Consider the following 22418-nt stretch of genomic DNA (forward strand, 5'->3'; position numbering starts at 1 on the left):
GAAGGTTTGTTATGCATATTCAAAACGATTACATTAACCGGGCACAATTTGTATTTATGAAGCGTATATTCTGAAAAGCCTTCTCAAGTTTGCGCACAACAATTTAATGGAAATTGCATATTTGATAGAAACCGCGTGATCTCCTGAATACATGTCACACCTCGTGTTTAAGCTTGCAGTCTATACGCGATACGCGACGTCACCGAAGTTACCAGCGTGAGGAATTCGTCCAGGAGTTGCAGTGCCACTGTGCATATACGTGCTATTGAATTTCAAAGGTGGCCCCGTTGCAATAAATAAAGTTGCGCGCCGAGCGAGTTATTTCGCGTGACTTTCGTTGTCGCTGTCGTGAAATTGTAAAATCCTCTGGAAGTTTTCGATATCGCCGTCGAGCGCAATCGATATACTCGATACGCGAAATACACGCCATTGATACTCGTCAATGGAACGGGCCGAGCTCTCTTTTAAGTAGAATACGCGCGTATTGTTTTGCACCTTCCACTTTATGGCGCAAAAAGACAAAAAGAAAACACATAGCGTCCATCGGGTTCGTTTTCCATCAAATTCTATTTTTATATCTTGTCCGTTACATTTCCTCGCCGAACAATGGCAAAGATCTTAAGCAGCATTCTCAGTATCCAATTTGAACCGTTTAACGTCGGTCATAAATAATGGATGAACTCAACATGCAACTTAACGACCAGATACCGAGATCGGATAACGACATAATATATTATATTGCGTTTCCATTGCTATTCCTTAAACGTATTTACCAGAAACAGTTAAACTCTTTTAATAGTTCGAAGTACTTGAGAGACTACTGGCGAGCATGACTAGGTTGACGACTTTTACGACGGGGTCGACCGGAAATTGAAGCCGCAGTAATCATAAAGATCTTGAATGAATTCGTTCCAAGTTTCACGAGTGCATCTGATAGAAATACAGTCGTGACCAGATTAATAAGAACACTTAATGTCGGTTTCGCAATCTTTCTCGTTCGACATTTCGACTACGGAATAAAATATTAAGAATGAAATAATGGAACAATGAAAAAGTTGACTTTGATTTCTGACGTTTTATCGGACCGGCCTTAATATCAAAGTAACTTTAAGTCTTTTTAAGATTGTAATATAGTTAGGAACTTAATAAGTGTACTCTAGAGTAAGCTTCGCTTGTATATTTCCTTTTCTTTTCAAAGTTCTTTTTTTATATTAAACTTCATGAAGCAGGATTTAACTTAAATCAAATTTAACCGCTATTGCAATGCCTATAATTCGACTTTTGCGGAATTATGTAGAAAAAAATTAATTAGAAGTATTGGTAATAGCAATGTGCAAATTAAAAACTTTTCAAATGTACATTTATATGTTTATGACATCTAAAATTGGTCATTTATTTTAACGTAAAATTAAATAAATACATTAATTATTAAAAAAATAAATTAATTAAATAAAATCACAAAAAGATTGAAATCAGATAAAAGATCGTTATACATTGGTAAATGGTAAAGTCGATACGAGATCAACAGTAGTCGATGGCAGCGTTAAGTCAGACATCGCCGGCAGTAGCAAGTAATGGAATATAGTCAGCCGCGCGCAGTAGTCAATGGCGTCGTCAAGTCATCCTAAAGTAATTGTCAGCTAACATGAATTATCTCTGAATCGGATAGTAAAAACGTGAAGAAACCGCACGCTGTGTACAATTCAGTTTAAAATCTCACAGAAATGTTTAAGATAAAGATATTTTTTCCATTTTTGATTGAACGCTTCAATCGAAAAGTCGCGTAAGAATCGACATTTTTCCATGTATATATCCATATTCGGCAGCGGGGAAAGCGTGTCGCGAAATACAATGCAAACCGCGGAAACGGAAATGAAAAGCATTGCGAGTGCGGGAAAGCTCGTTTATAAAACACCGTGTTGCTTAGCGCGGCGTGTGTTATCGTCTCGCGGGCACACAAATGAGATAAACGTGGCGCTTGTATCATTCCGCGCACGTTCCCACGGCTGAGAAGAGATAAAAAAGGGTCGTGCCGATGAACGGGCGAGCGAATCGCACCTTTTTTTTTCGCCTCGCGTCGTGCGAAACTGCAACTGCTACAGCGTGATGTGCACGCGCTATGCAACGCCAGCATCTCGGGAGAGGCACGGTCATTGCGCCGCGTACGGTCGACAATTTAAATGACGCTCACGTCGGCAGGAGATTTATAATACGACACAAACGGCTGTGTTTCTTCACCGACGCAGCCGACTTCGATGGTAGAAGACACGTAACTCTCTCCGAGATATAACTATACGGGTAGCTTCTCCTCATTTGTTTCTACAAAAGAATATATCGCGTCTACATACGTATTTTACGTATTTTATAATATTTTTATTCTCTCTCGGTATATATATATAGATGGATTATTTCTGCCGTTACGTCTGGTACGGTCGCATCCGCCGACATATCCTGCGTCATTGTTTCGGCAAACAATTTCTGCAATATCGAACATAACTCTCACGATCGCAGGCATAGCTCCGCTATGAAGCTTTAATGAACATTTCTGCAATATTTAATCCTCTTAAAAACTGTGTTATTATAATAATTTATGTAAACTGTTTATCTCCTTAAATTATTTCGTTTTTTTTACGGTTCTTCTATTTGGTTATCTTTGCCGAAGCACCGGTGCTTACATTCTCATAGTCGTAATTTTACAAAAAAGATTTTATACAAGCTGTGTGTATTACGCGTTAGAATATATCCTGGAGCAATATCAAAGAGACCCATCCACGCGAGAGGTTAATGTGATCTACTGAAAGTATATCGGAAATAGCAGTATAAATAGCTTCGATCTTCTGTAGCTGAAGGCTACGCGCGAATCCTCTTACGGTTCAATTTACGACTGCAAGTGTATCGCAATGCTTGTCGTGTGGCGCGATCCATTTATACTGGAAATGTTCGCCGGAACGCGTACGTTACGCAGATAGATGCGCGAGAAGGAATACGGGCGTCCTCTCGGAGTCTGATATAAATTCCGATCAGAAATATCCACTTTGCGGGGAAATTCGGCTGCGTGATTTATTTCGCAGGTTTTCCGCAAAATGAAATACCCATTTCAATTTGTGCGGACCGACGCGACGTCGTCTCTCGTCGCATTACAGCATTGTTGGCGAAATTTCGAATAGCGCCAGCATTAAAACCCATCGTTCGATGCCACGGCGTAATTTTCAATATATTCACATCAATTTCTAACCAGCTACAAAAAAGCATTCAAATTTTTGCACGTAAAAAACGGGAATTGCTTGATTTAACGGGTGAAATAAAATTGTTCACGAAATGTACACGATTAATAATGTAAGTTTAATGCATAAACGAAAATAAGCCATATGTGATTTTCCTGATTAATTGGCGGTCTAAATATTGTAAGATATAATTTCAGTAGAAACAAGCGAATTTTTAAATATACTGAAACATTTTCAAAAAAAAAAAAAAAAAAAAAAAAAATTAAGCGGTTAATGAGTCATAAAAGGAAAAGCTTGATATTAAATTAATTGGAATTAAATTTTAATCGCCTGCAGAGCTCTCCAATATTTTGCGCTCATTATACAAGCCCACGTAATGATCATTGTACAATAAACGAATTTGGATGTATTTTTTAATAATTTGTCGCTGGTGATTTTGTTCAAGGAAACATTCCTGTGTATAATTATATAGTTTATATTTGCATAAAAAGCATTGAAAATTCTGCAGACATTTTTTTTTATAGAAATGATTATAATGCATGAAGCGTGGCCGAATGACCATAAATGAATTCCATTTCACCGGATACAATAATCCGATATTTTTAGAGTGAATGAAAAATTCACCGCGGTCCAGAGTCTGCGGCTTGTAGTCTATCGAGCCTCTCCGCGTTATGCAGCAAGCGTGCTTCTCTTTTCGGCTGCGGTCGACACGTCACGGTAGGAAGAAGATCGAACGATCGAAATACTTCGCCCAGGGCAATATTAAATGCAAGCGGTGCATCGCGTACGTGATATCTCTGTACATGCTCGTGTCGCGTTAAAAATTCAATGTGCACGCCATTATCGTGATAGTGATGTTGACGGAAAGCACTGGACGTATCACGAATCGGCCGTGAATCCTCTGTGAATTAACAATAGCTCCCCAATGCGCTCGAGTTACGCAGAATACATTAATGCGTACTCACGCAGTGAAGAAAAATAGAATTGGTGGAATGGATCGAAAGCAGTAGCTTTCAATGTGCATGTTTCTATATATAACGTACTTCCAATACCTCCGATTTTGCTTCAATAAACGCTCATTTGACGGAATTAAAGTTTCATTGACGCACCATACATTTTTTATTCAACACTCTACCGCGGTTGAATTATATATATAATTATGAATTCGTGGCTATAATATAAAATGCAATAGACGCTATTTCTGTCGAAGATAAAATAGTATGTCTCTCGTGTATTAGACAACATGTACTGTACAATCCGCGCATAGCTGGACACAATGCAGTTAATCCGATCTAAAACAATGGATAATACCCGAATTACAATCCAGCCGCACGATGCAAATATCCACGTAAGCTCAGCTTTACTACTGGCATCTATACTCGTCTCGCTGAAAGCCATCAGAGCGCTCGTGTTTAGAGAATCCTTGATTTTTGGACGAAAGACCCGGAAAACCAGAGCAAAGTGCTGCCGGTCTTTATAAAGCCAGCGATGTTGAAAAGCGCAGACGGTGAGCGGATGTAACGAGATGTAATCGTCCTGCGTGAGCCGCTCAGTCGCGGCTGGTTGCGATTATTACGAAAAAGAGAACTAAAGAGACCCCAAACCGACGGCGCCGGCCGAACAAGGGAATCACGAGGCTGAGAAGTTCCGGGGGAGTCGCCTTCGTGGACCGTGGGGATCGATAGTAGGCGCGCTACTGGATTTCGAGAACGGAATATCTGCTACTCCATCGAGGTGGGGTAATGGTCTATTCCGGTTCATCAAATCTGGCGACCTTCCGCCGCCTATAGCTGCTTCTATACTCTCACCGTCTTTCTCTCTCTCTTTCCCTCTATCTCTATATTTATTTCTATCTTTATCTCTCTCTCTCTCTCTCTCTCTCTCTCTCTCTCTCTCTCTCTCTCTTTCTCCGCTTGGCCTCGATCGTCGTTTAACTCGGTAATCGTCACTTTCCCCTCACAGCCCCGTTTCCTAAAATCGAGTGCACGTCCGCTCTATTTATCTAAGTAGCCTGCATAGGGTAGAAACCCGCTATAAGATCCAGTCGTGCTTCGCCGCTTTCCATGGTCCACGAGAGTTGAAAGTCGATCCGGCCGGAACGCACGACTTCAGGCGAGGAGAACGACCATCGGATCGGATAAAGTCACTTAAGGGGCGCCGTATCGCCTTTCCCTGCGAAAATACGGGAAACCCTCGTCGCGGCTCGCGTCCTAATTCCCTCGCGACCTCGCTTGTTAAGGTACAATGTAGTTGATAAAGTATGTACACTGGCACGAATGTGCGCATATTTGTGAGCGCGTATACATATGTGTAGTATGTGTGTATGCATACGCGCGCGCGCGCGGAAGGCGGTTCATGCAAATGCCGCTGGAATGGATGAGCTCAAGATGTGGAAATTGGGCGTTTGTCACGCCGACGGAAGATAAGCGTCCGATAGATTGATTGCCTCGATTCGACGTCGATTCAGGGCCAGCAGTCTCTAGCGAGATTTGAAGTGTTTTCCCAAATATTACTTCAAGCCTATTTCGCGAGACACTTAAATAAAGATTTAAGACCACCGTGATTACGTAACTATCGTACAAGTTTAAAAAAACATAAAAAATTGAAATTTTTTTAGATTTATTGTTTGCATAATAAAATAAGAGCTGCTAAAGAAAATCAAATGAGAAGCTTCGGAATTTTGTCTCCTTTGTTAATTTGAATAAAGCAAAAAAGTAAGCTGATTTTCTTAATATATAGCGACAGTCGAGCGAAGCGGCTAAATTACAAATTATCGAATATGATTGTTGACATAGCGACATAAGTATTACAGGTTTATTTACGGCGCGCTAAACCGAAGCAGTGATGCAAAGCGTCAGTTAAAGATTAACTTAATTACTTATACCGATTTTCTCGCAATATGATACCGATAAAATCAATATAACTCAATATATGATCCCTACCGCGATCGAAACGCGTGGCCACCACGGGCATGGCGAGCATTTGCGATTTGGGTATTAATTAGGCAAATAACATTGCAAGCTTCGGTATGCGCAAGTAATCCGAATAATCCCGATTACCGTGCGCGGAAATCCAATGTGCGTGTAATGACGTAGTAGCTTGTAGAAAAGCGCACAATGAGAACAGAAAAAGAGACATATAGAAAGAGAGAAAAAGAAAAAGATAGAGAGAGAGAGAGACATGAAGCAAGAGTCGTGTGGTAAACGATTTATTTGCATTCTACTTTTGTTTACAGAGTATTAACTGAGACCTTTCGTTATAACGCTTCGGCATCGTCTGACCACACTGACCACACTCACGTTTCACGGCACGTAGACGTCATATCCGAAGAACGGCATTCCATTTTGACTCGATTATACGTACCTGAAACACAGAAATCACACAATATTCAGAATGTGTACAAGTTTACAGCTTCCCACGTGCCGCGAGCAACAACACCGCGCGAACTTATTAACGTTATTACTTTTGATATTCGCAAAATTGTTTCTAAATACCGATCGTTCGGAAATCTACACAAAGGCTGAAATTTGCATGGCTCGTCCGACGATGCTACATGTGTAAATTTTACACCTGACACTATTAAAATTCGAGTAATTTTTCATTTCCCGTCACGGCAAACAACGTTTGATATCGCGGATGATTACAATTCGTTCGAGCGTGTCATGCTAGCGAGAACTGAAATTTCTACGGAATTTTTTATAGCGAACGTCAACACCACTACGCTGCTTATACTTTACGAGGAAGTCATTTAAAATTCGTTTTCGCACCGTGACAAATGACATCTCTCTGCAAATTAGATCTCTCTGACATTATGAATGATTATAAGCCGGCCGGAAATAACGAAAAGCGAATATTGCATTGTGGAATTTTTTTACACAAACGTCTACTCCGTTGCGCGCAAAATTTTGCTATTTCCGTAATAAGATTTTGCATGAAAAACAAACGTCATATCTTTCCGCGGAAAATTATAAAAGCAGAATTATTTATGAATTTTAAAAAAAATTGTTAGTATTTCTGATGAAATATCGCCATATGCTGCAAATCCTTTGCAATTTGCAATTAATAATTTAGAAGTGTGGCACCGTATCGTTATAAAGATTTGTAAATTCATTCTATCACTTGGCACAATAGAAACGAAGGAAATCAAGGAGATGGGATATTTAGATGGGAAATGTATGTAGAACGCGTAAAAGTGTCGCGATTTGATGAATACACAACGGTGCTGTGGAGCACCACTTCAGAACTACCATTATGAAGCATTCGAAAGCACCATTTCCTTCCTATCTTTACGAGCGAATTATGCGGCACGGTGGAACTCGACTTTTATTCCTCCCGAACGATGGCGTGAAACAATGTCCTCCCGCGGTCGCATAATCTAAGGAAATAAGCTATGCAAATTGGTCCATCTTAGATTTTTACGACAATGCCGGGCAGAACGACAAAAATAGAGGCCAACTGTCGTTGTTACAAAGCTCACCGGTTGTAGTGTAAAATAATATCGTTTCTTTAAAGGTTTCTATACCGTTGTAAAAAATTAAAACCAAATAGCCTTTTCAATTTTTTAAATATCCTTTACACCGAATTCAGCACGACGGAACGCAAATTGGACTTTTAGTATGCAAGACGGAATTACAGACGCGAAGTAGAACACCAATTGCAAATGCCCAATTTTGTTCTTGTACGCTTAAGTTAAATCGATATGGCAAATCGAAATGGTAGCAGGACTAACAAGAAACATTCAGGAACGAACTTGCATTCACTATTCATACCAGATACTAAAAATTTTTAAATAAATGGATCACAAAGATTAAAGTTAAATTTGCAAAACAGATATGCACATAAAATAAGGAAATGACTATCTTGCTATAGTAACCAAATTATGTACTCAAAGTATGTGTTTTTCAATTTAGAAATTTATTTTCCAGAAAATTGCGTCTCTCACAATTTCTTTCTCGGAAAAAGAGAGCTCTTATACTTTGTTTTCTATTTCCTTCCGTAAGTCGGCTATAAACGACCGTAGACGGTTCTTGGTCTAAGAGATATCTACTAAATTTGTCCGCAATTACTCCCCTTGATGGTAACGAACGCCGTCTGTTCCTAGCGATTGGTGAAAGGCGATTAAGCGACAAGAGAATTCATTAGTCACGGATTATCCCAAGGCACGCGCGGTGTCCCACAAAATCGGTTTGGTCGCTTTCGGAAGATTTTAGGTCTCATATAGACTGCCGATGACAGATTGCTATTTGCTACGTGGCAAAGCCGCCATTACACCATAATGCCGTCGTCGCGCCGCCGGCGGAACAAGATTCCTAATTAATCGATCGCTTATCGCAGAAAGCGAGCCGGTCTTTCTGCGACGGGGGGGAGTATGATGAAGGATGTTTAACCTTAACTACTCGGTAGTTTCGGGGATGGATTGAAATTTAAGTCCTCCGGAAACTCTATCTCGACTATCGGATCTGATTACGATCAATATTAATGACTCCGAAATGTGGAAACTGATATTAAACAGCATAAAACGTACACTGTTGGAAAATTTGTGTTAAATATAACATAAATCACATGTCCAAAACGGTCCACTCAAATTTTTGTGTTAATTTAACATAATATGGATGTGTTAAGTGGTAACACTGATATTATGTTAGAATATTTCAACAGAAAGAAAATGTAATTTTGATTGTAATTTGAAGTTAATTATGTGTACAATTAACATAACTTTTATGTTGAAGTTGAGATTGTAAGATAAAATCAACACTCTATTTCTGTGAATTTTTATTCTTACTTCTTTTATAGAGTAAAATCAACATTCTTTTTCTGTAAATTTTAACACATTTAATAAATACGTTCAAATTGTGTTACTTTAACATATTTTTTAAGTTATTTTAATTATTTTACATTTTAAATTTGTAAAATTTAATTAACATAGCAGGCATATGTTAAATCTACACACGTATGTGTTGATTATTTTACACAAAAATTTTAACAAGGACTTTTTTTAACACACAGGACCTCTGTTTTCAACAGTGTATATTTTGAAATTATCTCACGATGTAATTAGTATATAATAAAAATTCTTCCATTATAATAATTTCTCATGTGTTTTTGAAAATGCTATTTCTCATTAATATTTCTATAACTGTTGTAATTGAATATCTTAAAAAATATATATGTATAATGATTACGCCGCGAAAGGGTTGAATGTGGAAAATTAAATAGCGAGCGATTTACTTGCACGCTGTATTGAGAGATTTTGCCATCTCGTTCGCAGTGACGAGTTAATAAGTTTTTGTGTAATTCGAATAATTCAGTTTTACAATTAATATAATAGAGCGATTCCGACATTTCGCGACGTCGTATAGTTCCGCGTGATGGATGAAAGACATTAACGTCGCCGTCGGTAGAATGTTTTCGGAAAGAATCCAGATCTCCCATAGAGCGGAGGCGTTCGAGAAGAACTTATCGCGGGGGACGATTTATGGTGCAGCCAACGCGCAGATCGACTTTCGGGATGAGTCGAAGGAGCGGCGAGTCGTCTCGAGCGAATCTTCAGCATTGTGCTCGAGACATACCACACTTACGATGAACGATCAAATCGATGGCTGCAGCGAAATGCGCCGTGGGGTTTACCGCAAAGACACCATGTTAGATTTATATGCAACGAAGAATCCATTGCGGTACGGTATCTTCGACGTTAAATCCTACGATTTATCGCCACATCGTCTGGCGCCTGGTTTCAATTTTTAACGATTTCCGATGTCACGACTTATGTCCGGTCATAACGTTAATCTGTCTACCCTCGCGATATTTCCCGACTTGGAAATAATTGATATCGAAAGTTATTAAACAAGATTTTAAATGTTGACAATTAATTAGTCATTATTATTAATCAGTATAGCATTAATTTCTTTATTTTCCGAAAAATGTGCGACAAGACTTACATGCTCGCGTTTCTGGTAGCGATGAAATCGGTTTTGAGATATTTTGTGCATTTACGTACAATTTTTTAAATAATATTCGCGTGATGAAATTGCGTAAGCTGCAATTGCCGCGAAATCGAGAATCGAGCAATTAAAGAGGCCTTACATCCAATCGGACACTCCCGCGATTGCGATTCCGCGCGTCGAATCATCTGGATCTTAATCTAGCAGGAAATTGCGGCTGACAATTGATTTCGTAGGCCGTGTGCCTCCGCAATTTGTCCTCGATCGATCCTAAAAGATTAAATCGCGCTAACTAACAGTAATACGTTAACACAACTGTACACAAATATCGGAATGTATTTTCATATTTTTGTAAAAACATTCGAAGAACAATTCCTTCATGTTGTAAAACGTAATTTCCGTCATATCTGTAGTCGTATGTATAATGAAGCATCCGTTAATATAGCCGTTGTTCGCACAAATGGATTCGTTCAATAATTAAACGAGTCTTAGTTATCCCGATAAAGCGATCGCTGCGAGATTGGTATTCAAATTGTAACGCTGTATCATGGGTTGGCTCACTGAAAATTACAATTTGCCATTATTTCCGTCGTGCGCAATACAGCCGCGGAAATCTACCCATACAATATTCGAACGGGATGCACTTTCGTGAAATATGAATGAGCTTCCGTTGGCGTGTACAAAGCATGACCTAATAAGATTCTAGCGCGTCAGATATGCGCCGGAGATTTCGATCTCTCTTTATGCATTTGATATCTTCAAAACGAAAAGAATATTCGTCGTTTTATGTTTTTTATCTTAAGCACGCTTTCACGGGAAAGTGCTTAAAGTGACCGACGCGACGTAACTCCGGAGTTTACGTAACCAGAGTTTAATTGCACTTGCGTTGTACACGGTGGTCGAGCAATTAGACACCCCTTACTACGAGCCAAGGGGTTCGATCTAGCCTGATGTGCCGGGGATTGTACGGTTCGGCCATTATACGTAACAGAGTTGCACGCTAGCAGGTTCGCCATCGGGAATTGAGGTTGACAATTGATTTTGTGGTACATGCGCGCTCCTAATCTAGCCCGACGCTATTCTGACGAATAAAAACACGGGTCTTCGTCTTCATTTAATTACAAGCGCGATTATCACACAGATTGACTTTCCAAATTTGTAGCGTCCTCGTTAATCAGCGATTGATTGATTGATTTGACGAGAGAAGATTTTCCTTTATTAACTCACGTGTACGCTAATGGAAAAGCCATGGGTAATCGCAATCGTTGGAATGGCGTCAAAAAGACGAGACGTAATTCAATCTCGTCCCTTTGTTAAACCGCTGATCCGTTTTTACGTATATAACCCGATAGGAGGATTGATCTCCATTTCAGCGTTGGCGACGGCGCGGGCGCGAGCGGCGCTCTCCCGAAATTATTTTAACGCGATGAAATCTTTAATTAACAAGCTCTGTATAACGATGTTACTGTGGATTTTTAAGCACCGACGATGCAGCTTTAAACGTGAAGTACGCGCGCATATGTAAAATGATCCGAAAAAAGTACGGCCGTACAAACTCTATTGGGGTATAAAGTGCGGATGAGTACTCGAGGATTTCAAAACAAACGACTAGATCAAAGGTTACCGGTCTTTGCATGTCCCGGGTCCGAGTGTGCTCTCGCGCAAACTCTCGGTCGCGATCAATCATTCCGGATTTGCACAAATGTTTTGCTCGTAAGCAAATGATGTTTATCGAAAAGTTTTCCGCGCATCGTCAAAAGAGAACGAGAATATTTGCAAAACTGTGAATTTACAGAAAGTCTCTCTTTATACATTGCAAGTTTGTTATCTATCAAGTTTAAGAAATGCGTTTTGCATAGTAGATTCCGATAAATTCTAGATTCCTAGTTGGCATGATTCGGTCTTTGTTGCTCACAAAAACCGTGATCCGAATTGTTCAGTCTTGATTGTGCACGCCAACCATACTCACGAAACTAATTATTTATCTCTTTTTCATACATGTATGAGAGATGTTGGCATAAAGCCATGTCTGAATGCGACGTGAACCACTATCTGCGTATAATATCGAGATATAATTGATATCGTAATCTGCGACTGAAATGTAGCATAAATATTAATAATGCACTGTTAAATTCGTTATGTCAAATTACTCAATTTGAGTCATTTTTAACCATTTCTATAGATCGCCATTGCTCTTACTCAATATGTCATTAATTTAACCAAATCAATAAAGTTAAAATAATAAATTTCAACATACATGGTAGTTAAAAATAACAAAATGTTGTTTAACTCAAAGTGTTGGTTAAAAATCTCATCCTTTAATATTTAACAATGACGAAATCAGAGTTGTGACAGATAAATGTTACAAATAGTAAGATATAAATAATCAACTAAATAAATATTTTATATTATTATAAAAACATATAATACATATTATATTTAATAGATATTATATAAATATAAAATGTCGATTTTATATTAGGAAATATACAATATACGTTCTTATTGATGAGAATACAATTTTGATTAAACCATGCAGAACTCACGAAAAATAACTTGGTTAGTGTGGATACGGTTGATTGCTTTTATTTGCAGTGAGATGTGATCAAAATTTAATTTAAATTCACGTTTCTATAGAAAATATATATCGTGATTTCTGCTGAAATTCAAAAGAACGCAATCGCGAAGGATTTAATATGCTACACGCTGAATATATAGTTGATATTGTTCACACGTTCTCAAATATAGAACAATAGAAGGGATTTAAAGCGATATTGTATCCTATTTTCGGATTATACAGCTTGTTATTTTTTCATTATGTATGCATTAAAAGTATCAAAAAAGTACTATATATAAAACACACATCATATTCATTCCATAAATATATTCCTATTTACATATTATGAATTTTCCTATATCTAATTATTATTAGTACATTATAATGTAAAATCATTTTCCAACGACGGCGACATGTCATTAAAGTCGATCGCGTGTGCCTTGGTATGATGTGAATTTCGTACCAATTAACGTAAGAATTGCTTTTGACATTCATCCCACGCTAGAACATCGGTCTTTCAAACAGGAAGCGTGACATGCATTATCGGATTATCATCGATGGCAAACTCATTACAAGCTTTCGCGGTTAACGGACGTGCTTATGACATGCATGATTCTTGGTTCGATCCATAAACTTATTACGTTAAACAAAGCTTAACGAAATTGAGAAAATTCACAGATGTTAAATCTTACGATGAAAAATACAACGTATTAAGTATTGCAGGATATGTTCTCTCTAGAGTTATGCCAAAAATAAACATTTACAAATGGACGCCGTGCATTTTCCGAGAGTTGTTTAAGTCCGCTTTTGACAGTGCATAATAAGCTGCAATATTTCTTTTATTTTTAAGCTTTAAAGAGCATTAAGCGGAAGCTTCTGTATGTTCCGAGGAGAATCATAAATCTAGCGTCAGGTCATTCAGGTGATATAATTATATAGGTCCATCATTATTTGCATGATAAATTTGCAGTAAATTTACTAGAATATATTAATAATTACGAATAAATCCGTTTAAAAGGTGTTTAAAAGGCTTACCACCGTAAAACGACAGATATTAATAATGACATAATTTTGACAGGTATTTCTATTAAGTTTTAACACAGATTCTGTTCAAACAATTTTTTGATTATCTCGCGATATTCGCGTCTTTTTGTAACGACGAAAAGGGTATTAGATTTGTAGAAAACTGATCTTTTTCGGACGAAAAGGGGGTGGGCCCCCGATGTGTAATCCGATGAACCGAGATCGATGGCTTAACCAAAGCGGCTGCTCCGATTTTGAAGATTCGATGGAAACGTAATCGCGTCGAATCGTCGGAGTGGAACGTCGGTGATTAAGCCGGCCGGGAGAGTTGCCAGCGAAGAGCGATATTTTATGTGATTCATATCTACAGCCGTATTGAACGTTTCGATGCGAATATGGATATTAGGGAACGTGCGAAGATTTTCGCGCTTGATTCGGGACTCGAGAGGATGTACGTCGTAACCGTCCGTCGCGTAGATTCGTTTTCCTCCTTCGCTTGCAGATGCGACATACATAAAGTACGAAAAGATAATATCCAGCGGCGAGATGGTATACAGGTTGTTTATAACGACAGAGGAATATAAGCGTTGTCTTTTTATATGTACGAAGCTATAAACTGCACGAATAAAAATTTCTTACAGTTCCGTGTTTTGTATAAGACCGCAAGCATAAACCACGCTGCTATTATATCAACCGTTCTTTGTGGAATATTGTTGTCGGGAATAAATTAACGTATATAGCAGACTAAAATATATAGTAGACTATAAGATTTTTATTTTAATTTATAATCGTGCAAAATTTTTATGCTTTGATTCTAAATTAACTGTACGTGCAATCAATTTTCTTTGATTGGTTCCTTTAAGAAATAATATTATTAATTGTATTGTTTTAATTATTAATTGTTTTAATTATCAAATTATAAGTTAAGATTAAAAATAATCTTATTAAAGACTTAGAAAAATGGAAATCAATTCTCAACTTTAATAGTATTTAATTGGTTGCAATAAGAAGCAGGTTTTATTCTCGGGCAGGAGCAGGTTTTATTCCCTTTACCATTTATAATCAACGTCAGACAAGGTTTTCCGGTGACGCGTAAGTATGCGGTCACAGCGACAAAGTTAAACGTGTTCCATTAATAGTAACGGCATTGCTATTCATACTGCCACTCCTGATGGCATTCCTTGCCAAAGCGTTGATGCATCTTGCAAACCCCCCACATCCTGCCGAGACCGATCACCCCTTCTATTGACTCCTATTCAAGCCGGCATCGTCAGGTCGCCACGCGCGCAGTCCGCGGTATCTCAAGACGACGAGTGCTATGTAAGCTCTATCAATGTCGTGCACCTGAGATTGCTTAATCTTCCCCATCAGCGTCCCTATTGGTGTGATCGAGGTTTGCATTGTTCTATCTCGGTTATGTAGCCGCGGGGGATGAATCTCTCAACGACGCCATGCTTCGATTACGATAAACGATATTATACATACTTGAGTCAAAAGACGTTTGTTAAATTCCCGAATGGTGTAAAGTGCTTACACTTGTTTATACCTAATCTTTGCCACTGTCATTGACAATTACATCGAAGTGATGACTTTAATTAATATTTATTAATATTTCTTTCAGATGTATTCATGCTGTTTTTAACCGATTTAATTTCGGTTTTTGCGCTGCATCTCTTAAAGGACTTTCTTCTTATGACGGATAAAGACATCCACGCCTAATTAATTTCAAATTGTACAACTTGAGAAATTAAATACACGATATATCTGCGATTTATACACTATTATTTTCAAATGATTTCAATTTTTGCGTTGCATTCCTTAAGAGGCTTTTCTTATGTTCTTTAAGGGAAGAGCGAAAATCGAAATTACTCTGACGTGAGAGCGCATAATTAACGCATTATTATATAATTTATTCGTTAACTTTTTGATCAAGAGGGGGAGAGGGCTAGCTAGGCAGTGTGCGCCACTCGGCGCAGACGATATCGTCGAAAATTGATAGCAGGCAACATTGGGATAAGCGCGAACGTGTGTACAGTGATATCAAGCTTGGCGTCACGTACACACTCACCGCCGTGTATATTTTACAAATAATAACAGCCTGCGGTTATCGTCCACTTGCATATGTTGTAATATACGCAAAGTGCGATTATACGTTAATATTGGTAATATTACTAAAATCTAAATGCTTTCACGCCACGATAATATGAAATACCATGCATGCCGCATCTGATGGCGCGCATCTCGCATAAAAGCGCTGTCAGCTTCGCGCTAACAATCGCAAGATGTAATATGTTATAAAATGCATAGTAACGTGATATGCATATAACGATTGTACGTAATCTCTCGTCACAATAAAAGGTCACGGTAATCACGGTGATCTCGTTGAAATGTATATTTCAACGAGCAGCCTGTAATATCGTGCAAAGTAAACAGTCAAGCGTAAATAGTGCAACAGTACTTTCGTACGACTTCAAAGGTATACATTGTAGATATTTGGATTATATTACGAATTAAATTCTACGCGTTTTCAGCCGATGGTGCGGTTGAACGGCGACGGATTTGGAACAACAGATTCGCGGTTCCATTAGCGCGTCGCAAATATTAGCGTAGCTCCGAGTGCACCACGCTGACGTTGGTGTACCGCTAAATATATTAGTAGATAATTTTTTATCAGGCAGATGCGGGGCTATGATTAATTTTCTCCAATATTAATAACCCGGGGCAGCGGCGGAATATTTATGCCCTCTTGTGGCGCACACGCGATGGCGAGTAATTCACGCATATCTCGTAATTAAGTTCGATCATGTATACAAATCCCTGTAGGCGGAACGGTGCATCGACGCACTTCCCCGCAATGCGCTGATATAACGCGCCAATGGCGGCTCCGTTGATGACGCAAGATTTTTGCCCGGAATATTCTGACCTAGCTCCTCTCTTTACCGATAATTGGACACTGCTCGCAATAATCGCAGCTATATACAACTACAACGCACGGCGCGGGAATATATAATAATGTAATGAAAGATAATGGCGCATAATTTCACTCTAGCGTGTAACGCCGACGAGCTATTCTAGCTGAAGTGTCAAATCCTCCCCCCCGTGTTATTTGTGAAACATGAAATAACATGATGCAAGAGCCAGCCTTCAAATTCGATATAAATGGAACTGGCACTCGATATTCCTTATACGCGTAGTGTACGAAAGCTTGATTCAATTGAAAAATTGCCATCGGCTATTTCGCCATCGTGCGAGATATTGCATTATGAAATTCCATAGCGCGGAATATGCCTTTTTCTGAAGACTGCAATGCGGACGGTAAAAATTCTTCTGTTTAATATGTCGGTATTTCAGTTGATAATCCGAAGGTTAATAACGCGGTGGTTTTCGTGGTTTGTTTAGCTCCGTATTTCGTGCACGGTAGATAGGACGGAAAATCTGGCTTCGAACAGATGGTGCGCATATATGGTAAAATACCGGGTGCAAAAGCATGTACGTAATATATAACGGAATATTTCGATGAAAGAAACGGTATATCGTTCGGAGGAAAGAATCCCAACTACGTTTTGCTAATGTGCATGATAAACGAAAATAATAATAGCAAGTTTACGAATAATTATTAATTCACGATATGAAGGTAAAAAAATATTGGCCCCACTTCTTTTGATTCATCGATATTTACAGATATATATATAGGTATAAATCGATACATTTTGTTGCGAATTATACACAATGCTCTCATAAGCTTCGCGAGAATTAATTACAGAGCTTAACAAATAATATCAAATTCATATTTATAATATCGCACATATATTTCATAATACATGTGATATTAATTAATGGACATTTTATGCAAATTAGTCGATTTGCATTTTTGTCGTCTTAACCCTATTCACTCCAACGTTTTTTTCACCCCAATAATCCTCCAACCATGCACTTTCGAGTCCCACGCGTTTTTTATAATGTTAATAGCTTTGAAAAATTCCCCAAAAATTTTTATAATATCTTTGTACCTTCGACTAAAAATCAATGTAAAGAACATTTGAAAATCATTTATTTAAATATTTTTTTATAACAATTATATGTTGATAAACACACGTTACGACTCGTTTTACTTAAAAAATCATAACTCACGAACAAATTGACGAAGCTTAATGAACCAAAACGCAAATTAAAGCTAAAAGTAGTGCGAATGAGAAAAAAAATATAAGATAATTATTAATTAAATAGGAATACTTAATTTCGTCGCCGCAAATTTGGTAATTTTTAAATGGTACAGAAGGACTTTAAGGACTTAAAGAATGCTAGAAAAAGAATTTCTGAATAAGAAAAGGCGAATTTGAAGTGTGACAGATATTTTTTATGTAAAAAAATTAATTTTTTTTATATAATCGTAGCTCCTCCCCACCTCTTCCACCTGCCTCTGAGCCATAATAGACCTCTGTGGAATGTTAAATTTTTTTTTTAACGACAAAAATATTTTAAATACGGTTAAATTATACACAAAAATACATTTTTATCGAAAAAAATGCTTATTTACCTTTCACACAACACTGACGTAATCCTCCAACCATGCACTTTCGTGTCTCACCGAGATTTTGATTGTTGCCCGTTTCGAGAGTAAATGAGCTAGGACTTTGAAATTTTTACCTGAGGTTCCCTGCCACAATAACTTTTTTCCGGCGTGGAGGGGATTCTCCCACGATCGTTTGTTTTCCGGAACAAACGACTGTTAGAAATTCGTGGGACACGAAAGGCATGGTTGGAGCGAATAGGGTTAACAATATACAGCTTTGTACAGATTATTTATGAAAATATAAATTTTTTTATTCAAATTATTGTAAGTCGAAATATAAAAGATGATATCGCGCGAGGCTGTCATCGAGCAATTTAATCGTATTAAATCGACATTACGTGTGGGCGAATATTAATTTAGGTTTTAACGGGATCCTTAAAGGCGATGACCCGTCACGAGATGATAGGTAAGCGAGTATTGCGTGGTAACAGATGGTGGACATTAATGACACGTGGTAGAACTCGAAACGACTTTAAATACTTAAGTGTTCGCGCACTCGTATCGGAAGGACAATGTTTATTGGCAGCGAATCGGTGTTTGCACAACCGAATCAAATGAAACCTCGGCCACGAGCGTTCAGGTTTACCCGGCAAAAACAACAGCACGGTCCACTAGAGAATGTCGGCGATGTGTCACATTCTATGATACCTGCTTCCGCCGTTTCCCCAAATTCCGACATTTCACGAATCCGATCCAGCAAAAAACTCGAGATTGATTGACAACAACGTGTACGCTAACAGACACATGATTAATTGTTCGATTCGTAATTAAAATGTATAATGGTATCCGTGACGATATTTCTATTAATTCTTTTCACAGGAAAAAATCAATCTTACTGAGCTCATATTAAGACAAGGGCAGAATGAAATATGAATGGATGATGCTATTGTGCTGCAACTTCAAGATCACGAAATGATGGAAAAGTCTTGATGCTGTAATCCGTAGGTATCTTCCGTAGGTAGGTATCCTCCTCAAGTTTCAAAAAATAACGTAGAAAACTTGCTCCATAAAGTGAACTCATCCGCTTTAGTCTGATTATTTTATTAAAGTATTAAGAATTGTGAAATAGAAATCGAATATGAGCATTTTCGAGAGAAAAGTGCGGACTTTACTGCCCCACATTTTTCCCTCTGGAAATACGCGGAATATCGTCGCGAGAGCCGTCTTTGCAGAGTAGCTATAAATTCCGAGTCCATGTCCGCTTGAAAGTTGGCATAAAGTGCGATGCCCGACATCAAGATGACGATAAAACTTACCCTCGTGTCCGGTATGTTCGTTCGGATCGTCGCCGCGTCGACGATAAAGCGGATCGTATACTTATCGCGTAAAAATTACAGATATTGCTAGCAAAATAAAATTTCGTCGTGGGAATATTGCAAAAACAACTTGGTTCTATCTGTGTTTGCGGCAAAATGTGTGAGTTATTTTTTCATTCCTGTAAATTTCTAAACATAAATTTTTTAGAATTTATATTCGAAATGCCGCAAATTTTCTTTTTGCCTTTACCGCTCTGCCCTTCAACTGTAAATTTATATCCAAGAAATATCCTGAAAATGAACTGAATTTTAATTAAATTATACCTGTCTATCTCGCAAAAAACAATGAATAGCGTAGAAATATCCTTCGTGAGTACTATTATATCATCACCGAATCAAACAATTAATAATTATGTCTTTGTTAGCGCGTACGTGTTGCTATCAATTAATATCCTCGCGTTTTTACATAGATTGAATTCGTGAAATGTGTCGAAATTCATAGATATAGATCTATAGTGTAGCCCAGTAACATTTTGAACGTTACTATAATACTCTTCGAAGTAGTGTAATAAGCAATATTGTTCCTTTATCTTCCTTTTCTATATAGATTATATGTTGCATTGATTGTTTCCCCACACACATAGATATGTCTATATCCCAATAAAGCAATATATTCTTCGCTACACTTCATCCGATATTTTTCGCGCAATCAATCTCGCTATGTTACACGTTATTAAATTTTGGTTATACATATAAACACACACGGTACCTGGTGATACATTTTTCTCATTCAGCAGAATAACGTTTTATATGCATGTGTACACGCGCGGATTGTTTGAATTCCTAAATAAACGCCAAACAGCACGTGATATATCCATCGAACATCCGGAATGGGTAGAACGAGAGTTTTCGAAGTGTTATTCGATTTCCTGGAATAGCGAGGTTCGACGAGGATATCATTCACGCTCGGTAATAGACCAATGGATTATTTCGTGAGCAAACACAAACCTCGGATTTAAGTTTCAACGCTCTGACGCTCTTTGACAATTTTCCGATAGATTTTCCCATCACGAGAAAAGTATTTATCCGTAATTAAATATGACAGCAATATAAATCTATAATGTAATGATAATTACATGAAACGTAAGCATTTCTTAATTTATACATAAATGAAGCAATTATTCATTTACTTTTAAGGATGAATAGTAGGTACATGATGACAAAACATATAATTCAGTATATCTTTGAAGTCGCGCAGTTTTTTCTAAAGATATACATATATCTAATATTAATATAATATTTTACGTATAAAATAGCAGCCATTACATAATATATTATAATTTTCGTTTTTATCATTCCACGGAAGATAAAATACTCCGGTAATATCGGTATTCCGATTATTCTCGGTAATCATAAAGGTATGATAAATTTTAGGCACGTAACGTGAATAGAGCGCCACTATAACTTAATAGAAATAGTTTTCGGGAAAGTGAAATCTCATAACCCAGGGGGAGGTCGAAAAATCTGGAGCCCATGTATTTGACTCTCGGATATTCTATGGCTCCTAGACCGATATATATTCCTCCCGAAGGGCGAGAACTTATGTCGCGTAAACTTCTCCCCAAGACTTATCGTCGCACGATATGTCGCAATGTGGTGAGGATTCGGAATTGTACCGCAAACAGCGATTTCGCATATGTGAAAATCTATGCAAAATCTTTGACGGAATGTTTATGGAATTAAGTTTATGGAATATATTCCTAAACAAATATAAATCATAAACGCTTTCATATCGTAACATTTAAGTAGTTTCTGACTATGTTAAAAGAAAGAAATAAAATATCAATTACTTTTCTAAATCGTATTAAATTAATAATTATTGTGAATAATAATTATTGTATACATTATAAATAATAATTAAGTGTGTATAACGAGTAAAGCAAAATATGTCGACGATTAAACTCACATTTTGCGTTATTAATTTGTCGGTAAAATTATTACAGGATTGCTGTAATTGAATATGGATGAAGTTTACAGTGTAAAAAGAATTAAATTAAATTAATAACAATAATAATAAATACTTCCATACTTTAATTTTGACTACATAATTGCGTTCAGAGATAACACTATTTTAAATTAGGTCTCAAGACAATCTTATGACGAAGCTTCTCGGGATTATCGAGGAGATCCCTTGCGAGATCATAGATAGAGGAAGCCCCTTCCTCCTGGTAACATCATATTCCTTTAATCGAGCTCTTTTCGTTGACCGGAATCGCGAAGACGTTCTCGTTACGGCGCGACGCCTCCGATAACTTTTATCGTTGCGGCCGGGTAAGTTCTTTTTTTTTTTCAGGGATCACCGCAATTCTCCGTCCTCTCATGGGCCCTTAGCCGCGGGCGGGTCGGATAAAAATTCATAGGCACCCTAGCTCATAGAGATGTTATCGTTATCCTCATCGCGCCCTTCATCTCGGACGTGCAACGAAAACGAAAAATGTCATCTTGGCCGCTGCGTCGACAGCGTCATCGACGATGTCGATAACAACGACGATGACGATGACGGGGATTACATAATACGCGTACCGAAGACTTTCCTGACGGGCGACAAGTCCCGAGCGAAAAAAGTTATCACCAGCACGCTACCGTAAGCCGCGCCGTGAACGCGATGCAGCACGGACGAGAAAAGGAGTGCCTCGGCGTGCTGTAAATTTTTACGCCATCCGCGCGCCTACCAGCAGCCGCGCGTATAACAGTCGAATGGACTCGCAAAAAGCGTTTGATTAATGATCCGTGCGGCTTAGAAAGTGTTCAGGTTTAATCTGCCGCAGCTGCGCTGCCACAAAA

The 22418-nt window shown here is 38.1% G+C and overlaps 2 protein-coding genes across 6 annotated transcripts in view; both read right to left on the reverse strand.

Annotated features, from left to right (window-relative positions):
• LOC112459669 (neurobeachin) overlaps positions 1-22418 on the reverse strand; it is a 190817-nt gene that overhangs the window by 162534 nt on the left and 5865 nt on the right. The gene's annotated exons all lie outside the window — the stretch shown is intronic.
• Positions 6431-22418, reverse strand: part of LOC112459675 (neurobeachin-like) — a 139624-nt gene continuing 123636 nt past the window's right edge. Inside the window, exon 2 of one of the 2 annotated variants that reach the window (XM_025023910.1) lies at positions 6431-6587. In XM_025023910.1, the coding sequence (XP_024879678.1) occupies positions 6543-6587 (45 nt within the window). In that variant the 3' untranslated portion in view covers positions 6431-6542. The remainder of the gene's footprint in view (positions 6588-22418) is intronic. The other variant, XM_025023908.1, reaches the window with a different exon arrangement.

Source organism: Temnothorax curvispinosus, unplaced genomic scaffold (assembly GCF_003070985.1).
Source record: "Temnothorax curvispinosus isolate PA1 unplaced genomic scaffold, ASM307098v1 QBEX01010053.1, whole genome shotgun sequence".
Lineage (NCBI taxonomy): Eukaryota > Metazoa > Arthropoda > Insecta > Hymenoptera > Formicidae > Temnothorax > Temnothorax curvispinosus.